A 15,538-nucleotide genomic window follows, 5' to 3' on the forward strand; every position below is an offset into this window, starting at 1 on the left:
TAAAATTCTAGGTCATTTATGGATGTTCCCTAATAACTTTTCCGAAGATAGGAACATGCTATTAGATATTATTGCAGATGTAAAAGAAAATGCATTTTTAGATCAGAACACTGTAGCTTCCTATGATCCTCGAGTTCGCACTCACGAAACCACACTTTTTTAACCTGAATCAACTATTTTTTAATAATTTATTCATAAATATTTCTGCACAACCAACCCAGATAAGTTATAATGAAGTTTCTATTCTATTGTCGCATATTTTTCAAAACGCGTGTACTCAGTGTACTAGCACGACTGCTGGAAAGTTAATAACGCACAAATTACCGAGGGTCCACCGTAAAGGTGTTCGGACAATTTCAATAATATACCATTTCAAATATGTTGCACAATTGTTTATTTTCCAATACAAAAACTACTGAATATAAAGTCAAGAATTTCTTCCGTTTCAATAGTCCCGGTTATTTTGCCAATACACCTAACCGCATTCCGAAGATATTGCGTTGCTATTGCTAGATCTGGATTTGGCCCATGCCTCAGGTATTCTTCGTACTTTTCCAAATATTCAACGCACTGCTTCAAATGATGGCGATACCTCTGCTGACTTAAGTTGGGATTTTCCTTGCACGGATTCCCGCAGATATGCTTCAAGTAATTAGCTATTTGATTCAGAACAGGCTGAAGGCCATCTCTCGTATGACAGGATAGAAGACTAAGATTATTTATATGACGGAGGGATGTCAATGTGTCGGTTGAGAGTAAGTCAATCTTGTTGACAATCAACATTGAATTAGAATTGTTCAAAATGCTTTTACTGAAACCTAGCGTGGCAAGATGGTGATGGAGATACTCATCAAAGGTCTTTCTGGAAGCAGTTAGGTAATTTTGCATATTCTCTGCGTCTATGATGAGTATTATGAAATCAGCTGACTGAAGGTAGTCTCTGGCTCTGGTGATTCCTTCATGTTCCACAATGTCACTCGTATCTGTTCGTAAGCCAGCAGTATCAGCAAGTATCACCGGATACCCTCCAATGTCATGGTGGCTTTCGATGATATCCCTTGTGGTTCCCGCAACATTTGTAACGATGGATACTTTTCTATTGCTGAGCAGATTGACAAAACTACTTTTCCCGACGTTGGGAGCTCCGATGATCACTGTTCTAACTCCCGCCCGTAGCCTTTCTCCACGCCTGTGATCGTTTAGATGAGTTTTAACATCAGAAATAATCCCGGAGACATCAGATTTCACGGAATCCAGCACACCATCATCCACATCCTGATCTTCGGCGAAATCAATATAAGCTTCGACACTAGCAATACACTTTAACAGTCTGCCTCGTAGCTGATTGTAAACTTTGGATAGCTCACCGTTGGCCTGGAGCAATGCTTGCTTTCTTTGAGCTTCGGTTTCGGCTTCGATGAGATCGGCCAGACCTTCCACCTCTGTTAGATCCATTTTGCCTGCGTAGAATGCTCGCTTTGTAAATTCACCAGGTTCGGCCAATCGAACGCCTTCAATCGATCCTAGACTGTCATACATTGCGCTAACGACCGCAACACCTCCATGAACGTGAAACTCGACCGAGTCTTCTCCAGTGAAGCTGTGGGGACCTGCAGGACAATAAACCGGAAACAAGTTTAAAATTCGCTCCCATAAAAAATTAATGCAGTGAAATCTATACAACTTAATATTGAAGGGACCATCGAATTATAGAAATATTGAGTATTAGAACAACAATCCCATAGAAAATCAGTTTCACAGTAGTCATGAAATTCATTTTCACTATGCTTCTATAACTTCTAAGTAGGACATCGAGTTATGGAGTGTTGACTGTATAACGAGGATTAAGGGAAGAGGTAATCCACAAATTATGTAAGGGTTTTTGAGTATTTATAAGACCCTCCCCCCCCCCCTTCTGCCTTGTAAAACACTGTAAGATTTCCAATTAACTGCCTTCCCCTAAAATCTTGGTAAGATTTCAAAACATTCAGAAAATCTGTAAATATTAAGTTAGGAACATTTTTATATAAATAAATCAGATTACCATATGCTCATAATGTATGTTCCGGATTGTTGGCATAAAAACGGTAAAGAAAAAAAATTCTAGCTATTGTATGTTATGTAAGAAATATCAGCCCACTCCCCTCTTTGTAAGAAGCTGTAAGAAAGGTTTAGGACACTCCCTAATCCCTTACATCATTTGTGGATGACCCTTCAATGCTTCTATAGCTGCTCCTGTGCAGCAATTGATGCTGGTGTTTATGTAATTGGTGTTACATGCCATATTGATGGTATACTAGTTCATTAAAGAACGTTCTCATAAAATCATGCACGCACACTATGAGCAATTTATGTGGTTGTCAAAAATTCAACAATTGCTCAATTTTGACCAAACCTGAGACATAAATTGAGAAAACTATGCAGAAAAATTATGTGAAATAATGTTAAAATCGATACAACTTCTGTGCAAAAATTTAATAACATTTTACTCAATACCAAGTGCTTCGTGCATAAGCTCATATAACCTGTACACAGAAGTGGAAGTTTGGACCAGAAAGTTGCTCCACTTTTCATTGGCGAACATTAGCGCACCTTGCGGTAGAAGGCATCTTCAGCCTGAAGTTAAGATAGGCAGCATGCTATGATAGTGTGAGTGCCCATAGACAGTCCGTGTGGAACGTTTCCTTTCCAACGCGTCGATTTTTTAGCAGAAAACCTTACCACTTTTTGATTCACCGATTTGTTTGCAGTTCACCTTCTGTTCTGTGGTGCAGCTTCAAACTTGAAATCATCATTGGTTCATTCATTATGGTTGTCATTGGATCATAGAACCTACCAAATTAATGCATGACTCACATGTTATCTGAACACTTGATATCACCTCTTTGGGGTCGTCCATTAATTATGTCACACATTTAGGGGGGAGGGGGGTGTCTTGAAAACTGTGACGAGCCATACAAAAAAAAATTAAGGTCCATACAAAAAATGTGACAAAGGGGGGAGGGGGGTTTTGAAAATGGGCCAAATTTGCGTGACATAATTTATGGACCATCCCTTTCGGGGGATTGCATTGTCGTAAGAAAAGCTAAGTAGGGTAGAGCGCTACTTTGACGTAATAGCTCATTTCATTTCTATCGATCAGAAAACGTCAATAATATAAATATGATTCCACAAATCAATAATACGTTTGTTTCGATGCGTTATCTCATAAGCTACATAACAAAGCCTATAAGAAGCGCTACTAGCGGATCCATTTTGTCTGCCTAAATCCTTGGAAAGAAGAAAATCCAATGAAGATTCAATGCGTTAGGACGGAATTGAAACTCGTAGAACGAATTTAGAGTCAAGAATGGGTGTTATTCTTTATGAAAAATGACGGTACGTATGGAAAGGTAAATAAATATGGAAGTCATCTAGTTATAGTAGAACCATTCCGTTTTTATCATATTCGAACGATAAAGAGATGTAAAGTGCGGATAGTACTTAATAGGACGAAAATTAGATCACAAACCCAATTACAGAAATTATGGGTACACTTTGAAGCTACCATTTTTGCCCAATTACGTTAAGCAGCTGCTCATCGATTGAGTTCATGTTTACATATTAGTCAACAAGTCTGTTAGCAGAAAAGCAAGTTTATAAGGCTTGTACTCGAAAAAAAAGCACCATTTTTATCCGTGTGTAACTTTTTTATCTGTGGGTAAAAATTGATGAAAATCTGGGTATAACTAGTTTGGACTGAATTGTTTACATGTGCAAAATTTCATAACAATCGGTTCAGTGGTTATTGAGATGTCATCGAAACAAGAAGAAAATCGCCGGAGAATTTTGCGCGCCGTCATGGAAAATCCGACTGCGACCATGAGATGGATCGGAAGACAACTGGGAATCACCCATACAACTGTGTCTCGGGTGGTAAAATCGTTTAAGGAGTCCCAGACGACCGTGCGGCGGGCTGGAAGTGAAAGAAAATCGAAGACAGCTGACCCTGTGAAGGCCCGGAAGGTGTTGGATTATTTCAAGCGTAATCCGAACCTTTCGATTCGCGACGCGGCTCTGAAGGCAAAGTGTTCCACCTGGTTCGCTCAGCAAACCATGAAACGAGCTGGGCTTCGTGTATTCAAGGTCCGGAAGGCACCGAACCGGCGTGATCAACAAAACACGGCGGCCAAATCCCGCGCAAGGTATGTGTGGTATCGTGTGGTATGTGTGGTTATGAATGACGAAACCTACATCAAGGCAGACGCAAAGCAGATACCGGGGCTGCAGTTTTACGTTGCGTTCTACGTCTACGGTTTGATGTTCCGGAAGACATAAGGAAGAAGAAAGTGGACAAATTTGCCAAAAAATACTTGCTCTGGCAGGCCATATGCCAATGCGGTAAACTGAGTAAACCGTACATCACAATGGGTACCATCAACAGCGAAATTTACCGCACCGAGTGCCTCCAGAAGCGTCTGTTGCCCTTCTGCGGTCCCACGGAGGTGAGACATTATTTTGGCCGGACCTGGCATCATCCCATTACGCGCGATCGACGTTGGATTGGTACAGAGACAATAACGTTGTTTTTGTACCAAAAACCATAATGAAGGCCAAAGTTCGAAAATCGTCTAAGGTGTTTAAGAACGAGCTGGAGTTGAATAAAGAATGGATGAAAGTGACCAAAATGGTCGGCTCCACCATTGCAGAAAATGTAATGAGGGGTCTTAAGGCAAAGGTGCAGGCTTTCAGCGATGGAAAGGAAATTGAATAAATTAATTATGCCGAAACATAATCCATATGTATTAGTTCATTCCCTGAAAGTTTCATGAAAATCCGACTTAAAATAAATTTTTGGCGAACACTTTTGTCTGGTGCATTTTTTTCGAGTACAGGCCTTATGTTGGTTGAAAATGCTATCTAACATGAAGCTTTATTGTGATAATTTATTAGCTAGAGAAAGGTCTACATAGAAGTTTGAAAATGAGCGAGGTCCATTAATGCGACAGTACTAGTCAAACGCACACTTCTGTACTTAACTCATAGATTGATGAGGAAACTTGAAGTATTTCATATGAAAATCGTAAACTTCACGTATGAAGTAACATAAAAACACTATGAATCTAGTTTATATGTTCAAAATGCAATGCATTTTCCCGAACGTCTTCAAATTTTGATTGTACAAATTGTGCTCCTTTTCAAAGTCCCCACTGTGAAAGTACCGATACACTGTAGGGAGCGACCATTTGAACCTTTTCAGCGAGTACATGCAGATTTTGCGGGTCCTTTCATGGGAGTACATTTTCTTATCATCTTAGATGCTTTAAATAAGAGGCCGGAGGAGAAAGTTATTCCTGATATGACAACAGAAACAACCATTGATCGTATGCGGGAGCTATTTGCTAATTTGGACTGCCAGTACTAGTTACAAATCGAGGAACTCGAGGTATTTTATGTTTGAGTTGTTCCAAATATTTCTGAAGAAAAATGGGATCGTTCATAAAACCGAGGCTCTGTATCATTCAACCACAAATGGGCAGGCTGAGAAGTACGTACAGACATTCAAGTATAAGATCAAGGGCTTCCAGTGTACACCATTTTGATGGCGTATAGACGAACTGTTCATCCGTTAACCGGGAAAAGCTCTTCGATGCTGGTGTATTGAAGGTAAATGATATCGTGAATCGAATTGATGATGATCCATCTGTAGATAAGAGTTCTATTTTTTGAAGTGAGAAAAAGACGGTGCGATCATTTGAGGTTAACGATATGGTTGCGGCAAGAGACTTCCTTTCTTACATTAAATGGTGCAACTAGGTAGATGATGGACGAATGTGAAAGCGTCACATGATCAACTGCGACCTGGACCTGTATATAGAGCGTACTACCCGTAATGAAGACTGTTATTCCGAATACCGTACCTTCTACCCCAAATCTTTCCGTGCAACCAGAGTCGTCTATGTCGAATAAGTAACCCAATTCACACGAACCACTTGGTTCACATTCATCATTGAACCCACGTAGTTCTGTCAGCAACACATATCAAGGCATTGGGTCAGGCACAGGGCCTAATAGAAAAGTAGAAACTGATAATGAGGGTATGTGACGATCCACTAGAATTAGAAGGCCTCCTGTCAGACTTGACCTCTGATTTTGTGTTTACTAACTTACTAACATACTAACACCCTATGTGTAACCAAAAATGTTCATGTTAGGGGGAGAAATGCTAATAATCAGTTTGACATTACCAGTCCACAACACTCACATGCCATTGACTATGTTGATCGTTTTTGAATAAAGTGTCATTCCTTTACAAGAGTTCAAACCAACCGTACGTTGTTCGTCTCTCTCTCTCGCTCTCTCAACCCAACCATCCGAAAAAATACAACACGCTTATTGTGACTCTCTGAAAGCAGAATTGGCAAGTGTTAAGTGGCAAACACATACTTCACAACGCCATACTGTATCCACAGACAAACAGACATAACACTCACCATCACATTCTCCGCAAATAAGGTTTTAGTTGGGAATTTGCTCGCATTTGTCATGGTGTAGGCACTCATTAGTGATGCATTTCCATGTTTAAAAACTTGTTTCCAGCAAAAGAAAGATCGCACTAAACAATCAAAACAAATTCCTAAAAAATACTAAGCTTCTGTGAATTTCTCCTACGGATCCGTGTTTCTGCAGAATTTAATCAATTCTATACTGCAATAAAGCATTACTGTCCCATATGAATAGGAAATCAAGCAAATATGGGACAATTATGCAGTACCTACACCATCTGTATTATGAGTAAATATTCAGCTTAATAAAATAATGCTTGTAGAAGAATTACAATAATTAAGCGGTGGCGTTTGTAATAGCTACTTTTGGATTATTTTTTTCTTTGCGACTGTCTCTACAAACGAAAAAGACGAAAAGTTTGGTCCATCTCCTCATTGGATTATTAAGTAACATTTAGTTTCGGCAGAAGATAAAACCAAAAGAAGTATTTGTTAACAATCACAAAAAACATGCCATAATAAATTCAGAACAACAATATATGGTAAAACACATGACATAGTATAGTTAAAACAACAATGCATAGTAGCCTTATCAAAAGGCATAAATAAAATAAATAGAATCCAAGTGATATTCCAGTCAACAATACCATGTAATGTAAACCTTTACTGCATAGTATATTTGAATACATTGGTACTCGTTTATAAAGTACTTTAAAGTCGTTTTAAAAACGTAGATGCATTATATTTAATTTAAACAACCACTATGCTGAATTTTCCAGCACATTTTCTTTCCGTGTATATCTGGATTCCCGAAGTGACAATTAAATTTCCGACTTTCTACCACATTTTTCCCGGTGATTTTCGATTCTCGACAATTTCTCGCATTTCCCGAATGAGTGACCACCCTAAAGTTTGTTTCATGGTCTACACAATATTAACAACTAATCTGTTGCATAGCATATTCATACGATGGATGACATTCACATGAAAATCTAGAACATAACTCACCAGGAAACCAAAGCACCAGTCCCTTGTCGATCATCTCCGCCTTTTTGGCATGAAATATCCGACGAAGCACTGCATTTCTCGGCTTGGGAAGAGTTTCAATTTGTGTTTTGCATTTCATAACATCTTTGCTGGTATCACCTGACACTCGAATTACTGCTACACCACACTTTCCGGCACCTAAGGGAATACATTATATTTACATTATCGCATGTTTCGTAGACAACAATTTTATCGACAAACCTGAAGACAAGCCGAAAATTGTAGCCCTTGTAGAATACCATCGTTGCAGTGAGTGAAACGATTGCAGAGCCAATCGAGAAAGCATTATCGGAAGAAAATTTCGATGTTTTACTTCGTTCGTTTTTGTTTACTTTTTTGACAACCGACTGGTAACGTATTCAATGTAAAGCCCTACAGTAAAAGTATGGACGTCTGTCAAAAGTTGTTCCAATCGAACCGTCAAAATGCACCGCTTTGCTCGATTGGAACAGCTTTTTTCAGTTTTGTGGTGACAGTCGTCCATACTTTTACTGTAGGGCTTTAATTCAATGTGGCTTCGTGTATTCAAATTGAGCATGCGCTGGTTTTAAAAGAGTATTAGTGCATGAAATTCTAATAAGATCTTTCGCTCATTTAATATTATTCGGTTATACGTTTCATTTATCGAATATTAGATGCAGATAATCATTCATGTTGGTTTTTGAACATAAGCATAAGCATAAGCATTAATAACGATGATCAATATTAGAATCTATTTTTTTCTTCTGTCTATTCGAAAATTGAAAAGAGACCAGAGTTTTTTTTTCTGTGTATGCTATACAAAAATAGAAGTCAGTGTTTACCCTAATAAAAAATAACCATAAACGAACGATAACCCAAATCATTGAACTATTCCACAAATGGTTTGGATGATACCCAGAACACGTCGTTAAGCAAATAAACCATACAATTTTTATTAGGGTAACAGTTTGTAAGTTTTTTTAATTATAGTCTCTTTAACAGTCTTTGTTCATTCATGACTTGTTCGTGTATGAGATGATTATACTCGTGAATTGGATGTTTTGCTATTAATTTTTTTGAACTGTTTGTTCATTTCATTGGATCCTGCATTTCAAAATAAGTGGATTGTTATTCCTGTTGAAAGTTTGATTTTGCTAAATAATATGAATATTAGAAAAAATAAATTATTTGCTTACATCTTTGGTTTCAATGGTGTTTATAGGCATTTATATGTAAAATACGTCCATAATGGGATATTACAATCAACATCCTGATTTTTCCAAATCCTAAAGCCAAACGTAAGAAAACAATACATGATTCACTAGGCGAAAAAAAAGAACAGAGACATCTTTCTGTGAATTTTGTTTTGTTTTTGATAAACGGTGTGAAACATAGAACAAAAATTCTTGTAGTGATGACACAGTTACATCGACAAGCACGTAGGATGCGACCTATTGATGAATTTACGCAAAGGTAAAACTGGCCATGCGACACCTAGTTTTCAGATTTTCAATTACAAAACTGTTGACTGTTGTACGATGTGACCGATCCTTTTTCCTCACCTCTTAGACCGCAGGTGAGGAAAAAGGAAACTAGTGGACTCTTTCGTTCTCGCGTCTTCTTATGCAGCAACAGACGTGACGTCACGTCTGCTGTTGCATAAGAACACCGTCAGAATGAAAGAGTCCACTAGTTTCCTTTCTCCTCATCTCTTATACCGCACATCGCGATGTGACAGGTAGCAAAACGTCATTTCCATTTTAACATCATTTCCCTCTGCTGGTCGACTATAACGTAAATTCATCAATTGGCGAATTTAAAGCAAAGCCAAACTGGTCATGCGACACCTGATGATGTACTAAAAAAAACGTCATGCAAAACGTCATTACCATTATCACTCACTCGCCATATTTGAGTCAATCGTCACTTTGATTCTTCAATAAACGCTCTACAATCTACAGTCGATTTCAATTCTCCTCATTGACTGAGTAGATTTTTAGTGCCCTCTTGTTTTCTCTTATGGAAATTCTACTCAGTTGCATTTCAAAGGAGAACTTACTCAAACGGAAAAACGAGTCAATGCATTAATGAATATTTTTCAACCACTTTTGGGAGCTTGTTCGAGCTGTCATAGAGTCACAGAACAGATAGGTAACTCAGAGCAAACGGTTTCATCTGAAACTGAGTTCATGTTTTTCTTGTAATTTTTGCTATTCCTTTCTATTTTCATTTCGCAGTGCACATGATGATTTTAAATCTTGTATAAATTGGTATAATAACCGTTAAAACATTTTGCTTACAGTACGCTCCTAATTGTTTGAACATGCAAAAATTAAATTTCCTTTTTTTCATGCTTGGCCAATCATTATTGACGTAATTCCAGTGGCTTTGTTTGAATACGTGAATGGGGTATTGCATTGCTTTGCATAAAATCACTATTAGTATCACCGTATCACAATTTATTTGAACCAATTATAAACATATTTGATAGGATTTTGGTGAAATGTCTCGTTTTTAAATATGGTGATTGCAAATGTGTTTGTGTAACAACTATGTATGTATGTACAACTATGCTACTTGCTGTTCTGACTCTGTATGACCATAATAAGGTTCGATGCCTCCGCCATTTAACTATTCATGGTCAAGCAATCGGTGTATTTTTTTTTGTTCAATTCAACTACACAACAACGAAAACGCAACGTAAAAGTTTAAAGTCCGTGCGCGGAAAAAATGATATGGTTCAAAAGATCTGTCGGCAGGTTTGTGCCAAAGAGTAGTATCAGATTTTTTTTAGAAACTTTGCTCACAATTTTACTGATTTTTACATTCATCACTTGCTTTGCAATTTTGCCACCCTCAAGCATTGTAAAAATAATGTTTTATACTTTGACTATATGTTTAGTATTACTTCTGCGTGAAGTCAACGATTTACATAGTTGAAGATGCTATTTCGAATAACAGACTGAAGTGGTAATGTTTTATATTCAAATTTTCAATTAGTTAGATTTTTGATCTTAACACAAAAAAGGTAAGGGAATCCATTCTGAAGTTTTCACCAGTGAAAGATAAGAAATCTTCAAGTAGGGTAAGTGTGCCAGTTTTAAAACTAATGCTCCAGTTTTGTGCTCTTACATTGTAACGAAATAAATAATATAATGCATGAAAAAAAATCTGAAATTCAGGATAGCGCCAATTAGATGACAACTAGAGTTAAAACCTGGCACACTTATCCTTCAAAAAAAAATATTGAAAAAATGTGAAAAAAATTTCGGTTTTTCTTTGCAATTTTTCTACATCGTGAAAATTTTCATGGAAATCATTTTTCAAATTATATTTTTATGAATTTATGAGATGATTTCACATCATTATAAGACAATTTTTTTCGTTTGATTTGTTTTCCGTTGATTCCGACCCATCAACTCATGGACCGGGGACCAACGGCTTTACTTCCTTTCCGAAGGAAGGCGTGATCAGGGATTTTATGCCTCAGAAAATCCGGCGGCGTCGACTGGGATTGAACCCAGGCTTTTTGAGATGAGAGGCAATCACGATTGCCACTACACCACCGGTGCCACTATAAAACAATCCAAAAACTTCATTTGGTTCCAGTGATATAAAAGAAACTTGATATGTGACAAAACCGGATGCATTATTAACTTTAATCAAACCAAAAGTAACCGAGAACATTGGGATTGAACCCCGAACAACCGAGATGAGAGGCTTAGTAACCTTAAACCACAGATGCTTTGGGAAAATGGATGACCCCCAACTTACGGTATTATCCTTTTTGCGAGTTCATCAAGTGCACCAGCGCGTCTGTTGAAAATGTAATAATATGCGGGTCACGACTGCGTGTGTTATTTGTAATTAACGTCATGTTAAATAGCCCAAAAATATTAAATATTAAAGCAAAACTAAAATCTGACTGCATTGACACCCTCTTGTGTGCAATATTTAATTTCAAATATACTACTGATGTTCATTCATTAAATTCATAAATCCACTAATAAGCTAAAGCTATACAAATATGCTAAAAAAGATCATGTGTCAAATAAGCTGTGCATGCATAACATAATTATAATCTGTTGCGTTTGGCTATTTCAATACAAGCATTCTTTAGTAAAATAAATGTTGCGTACTTTAATAAAACGGTAAAGTTTTCATTTGATTCACATGATCAAAATATTAGGATAGTACCATGTGTTGCAACGCTCCTTTCCGTCCTCTGGATATTCATGAATGCTTTCACTTGGCCATTGCTGTGCGGGAAAGGACAGCCAGCTGGGTCCATGCTTCCACAATGCACATTCGACGAAATTGGTGGTCTCCATTCCTCGCGATACCAGATCTACAGGATTGTGTTTGCCGGCTACGTGGTTCCAGCGCGCTTCGTAACTAGACGATTGTATTGCGGATGCACGGTTTGCCACAAATGTTTTCCAGGTGTTGGGTGAAGCCTTTAGCCATTGGAAAGTCATATGATCGCGCACGGTAGGACCCGATTTTCTACGTTGTGTTATAATTAATTGAAACAGATCGATTTATTGTTGCTTTGTTTTGTATATTGTAGTGATACACTGGGTAGGGTAGTTGCACATATAGATGACCTTGCACAAACAAAGAGCCATTTGAGAAAACTCCTTTTCCTAGAAAAAACCATAATGTCTTGAAATATAATGAACTTAACGTTTTTTTTTAAATTTTGCACCTTTTTAGTCATTATAAAGATCATTGATATTCCACTACTTTTACTAAAACTCGTCCACTAGGATAAAAGTTGAAAATCAAGCGTTTTACTAACATTAATCTAACTTCATACAGGTTCTTCCAATAATGTCCAAAACTAAAGCGATAAATCAAAAAACATCTGTTTAACCACCAGCCAGAATTAAAAAAATATCTGTTCACAATGTTTCAAAACATGTTCCACCAGGTTGTACGCTCAATTTTGCGATGGTCATGCGACATGGTGATACAGCTTTGTCACTATTTGCATGGTAACCGCAAAATACTCAATAATGACTATAAAATACTCGATATTGACTACAAAGTAAGCATTTTCGAGGGAGACTGGGACTAAACCATTAAATGAGTAAAAATATTACTCATTTATGAGTATTTGTTACTCAAAAATGAATACTTACTACTTATTTTTGTAGTTGTAATTACTTATACATGGGTAAAATTTTACCCATTTAATGGGTAGTCCCAGTTTTCCTCGAAAATGCTTACTTTGTAGTCATTATTGGGTGTTTTGCGGTTACCGTGTGAGCAAGGATATCACCGACAAACTGACTTACTTTACCTTACCAATCAGGCTGAGGCCTTGTTGTTCTCTGCTGTCCGAAGAAGTCGTCTCCACTCTACTCGATCCATGGCCACAGTTCGCCAGCCTCGTAGTCTGCGAAGGGTCCGCCTTCTACTTGGTCGATCCACCTTGCCCGCTGCGCGCCACTTCTTCTTGTTCCTGTTGGGTCGGTTTCTAGAACCATTTTCACTGGGTCGTTGTGCGGCATTCTTACGACGTGCCCAGCCCACCGTAGTCGCCCAATTTTTGCAATGTGGACGATGGATGGTTCTCCCAGCAGCTGGTGCAATTCGTGGTTCATTCGCCTCCTCCACGTTCCGTCATCCATCTGCACTCCACCGTAGATGGTACGCAGCATCTTCCGTTCAAAAACACCAAGGGCGCGTTGGTCCTCCACAAGCATAGTCCAGGTCTCGTGGCTGTAAAGGACCACCGGTCTAATCAGCGTCTTGTAGACTGTCAACTTCGTGCGGCGGCGAATTTTATTCGACCGGAGCGTCTTTCGGAGTCCAAAGTAGGCACGATTCCCTGCCATAATGCGTCTTTGAATTTCTCTGCTGGTATCATTTTCGACGGTCACCAGTGAGCCCAAATACACGAACTCATCGACCACCTCGATTTCGTCACCGTCAATCTGAACTCGGGGTGGGAGGCTAACATTGTCTTCCCTAGAACCTCTTCCTTTCATGTATTTTGTCTTTGATGCGTTGATGGCAAGTCCAATCCGTCTAGCTTCAGCCTTCAGTCTGATGTACGTTTCCACCATCATCTCAAAGTTCCGTGCCATAATGTCAATGTCATCGGCGAAGCCAAGGAGCTGGATGGACTTCCTGAATATCGTGCCACTCGTGTCTATCCCAGCTCTTCTGATCACACCTTCTAACGCGATGTTGAACAGCAGACACGAAAGTCCATCACCCTGCCGTAACGCCCTTCGAGATTCAAAGGGTCTCGAGAGTGTCCCCGATACTCGAACAACGCACATCACTCGATCCATCGTCGCCTTGACCAAACGAAATTACTGACTGACATGACACTTAATTCTGACTTATGCCCGAAAATCGTAAACGACCGATTTAAATGTGCAGTGATCCGAACTGTCATAGCCGTAGGATTTTTTGATCTAGATAAAAATACTTTGTCCAGAATAGATTAGGCAAGAACCAATTCATAACTTTTGCATGCGGGTTCATGACTTAGCTAAATATTTCCTGCGAACACGTAGCCAGATGTCAGTAGTGTGCTTTGGTCAGAAATTTTATTGTTTTTGCTATAGTATCATGTCGGTTTATCGGTGAGGATATCGCGCGGGGAAAAAGTGTGGTTTTAGAGCAAATTGTAAACAAACTCAGTCGCTGTCCCATACACAAATCTAACATAGACAACCTATATGTAGTCACCTTGATAACAACTATCGAAATGATGATGACACATTCTACCAAAATTGATTTTTTGACTGATTTTGTAAATCTTCTTCATTCCTTTATTTAACGTCGGTCTCTGTTCCGCAATCTAGTGCCAATCACCGACGGTCATCGATTGCAATCCATTGACGGCAATCGAATGTGCAGGAAGGCAGCTTCCACACCTGCGGAGGATATCGCACCCATTCAAACACACATGGGCCGGGACCAACGGCTTTACTTCCCTTCCGAAGGAAGACGTGACCAGAGATTTTTATGCCTCAGAAAAATCCCACCGACCTCAGCTGGGATTGAACCCAGACCCATTGGGGTGTGAGAAAGCAGTCACGCTTACCACTACACCACCGGCGCCAGCTGATTTTGTAAATGAAACTGAAAAAAATGAAAAGTAATCTCCAAATAATAATAATTGCAGATTTGGAAAGGGTGGTAAATCTATATAGGGAAATGTATGTAATGTCGGCTTGGGGCCTCCCTTAGCTCAGTCGGTAAAGGCGCAGCTACAAAGCAAGACTATGCTGGAGGTGGCTGGGTTTAATTCCCGGTCCGGTGTAGGAATTTTTCGGGACTTCCCTGGGCATAAAAGTATGATTGGACTTGCCACACAATTATACCAATGCAAAAATGGTACATTCATCGAAAGCTCTCAATTAATAACTTTGGGAGTGCATCTAGAACACTAAGTTGAGAGCACGCAATAAGCTAATATGCGATATGCAATAAGCTTGAAATGCGAAGAAGAAGAAGAAGATGTAATGTCGGCTTAAGTGTCCCTAATTTGGGTCCTAAGCATTTTTTAAATTGTTTTCAACTACGTATGAATAGATGTTCTGAGGCATAACATCTCTGATCACGCCTTCCTTCGGAAGGGAAGTGAAGCCGTTGGTCCCCGGTTCATGAGTCGATGGGTCGATAGGTAGGGTCCAGGTGTAGGAGCTGCATCCCTGGCGTCGGTAGTATTGGTGCTTAGCACGAAAAACAAGATCGACGGAAAACAAACCAAAGCAAAAAAAACTACGGATGAATAGTTGAAATCTTTCTATCCATGTGAGAATTGAGACCAAACCAAATTAAAAAATACTACCCATACTAATTCCATACCAATTTAAACCACAATGCGGAAAGTAAACGTCCCCAAATTTTGCACAGTTGTTTGGGACCCCTAACGGAACCAAATAAATTATTTTTTGAAATAAATGATAATGATGACCCACATTTACACGACACGCACGTCAGAGAAGTCTATAAGGATGATTTTTTGCCTACTGTACCGTGATTGGAAAAACTATCAAAAAGTAAACAATATGCTGCGG

The 15,538-nt window shown here is 38.9% G+C and overlaps 1 protein-coding gene across 1 annotated transcript; it reads right to left on the reverse strand.

The window, feature by feature from the left end:
- Positions 1–379: 379 nt before the first annotated feature.
- LOC135712146 (tRNA modification GTPase GTPBP3, mitochondrial) lies at positions 380–7,850 on the reverse strand. The gene is made up of 3 exons (XM_065235114.1): positions 7,734–7,850; positions 7,494–7,670; positions 380–1,610 (listed from the first exon to the last, which is right to left on the reverse strand). Exons 1-3 carry the CDS (start codon positions 7,816–7,818, stop codon positions 394–396), a joined length of 1,479 nt encoding a protein of 492 aa, XP_065091186.1. The 5' UTR covers positions 7,819–7,850; the 3' UTR covers positions 380–393.
- Between the last annotated feature and the right edge of the window lie 7,688 nt (positions 7,851–15,538).

Source organism: Ochlerotatus camptorhynchus, unplaced genomic scaffold (assembly GCF_037179485.1).
Source record: "Ochlerotatus camptorhynchus isolate MF236.1 unplaced genomic scaffold, CSIRO-AGI_Acam_v1.1 ptg000458l, whole genome shotgun sequence".
Taxonomy (NCBI): Eukaryota; Metazoa; Arthropoda; class Insecta; order Diptera; family Culicidae; genus Ochlerotatus; species Ochlerotatus camptorhynchus.

Excerpts from the sequence above, each read along its gene's own strand:
- LOC135712146 (XM_065235114.1), bottom strand. The coding sequence starts at position 7,818 with ATGCTTTCTCGATTGGCTCTGCAATCGTTTCACTCACTGCAACGATGG. Across the intron at positions 7,671-7,733 it reads AATTTTCGGCTTGTCTTCAG|GTGCCGGAAAGTGTGGTGTA; the intron begins GTTTGTCGATAA and ends GTATTCCCTTAG. Across the intron at positions 1,611-7,493 it reads ACTGGTGCTTTGGTTTCCTG|GTCCCCACAGCTTCACTGGA; the intron begins GTGAGTTATGTT and ends ATTGTCCTGCAG.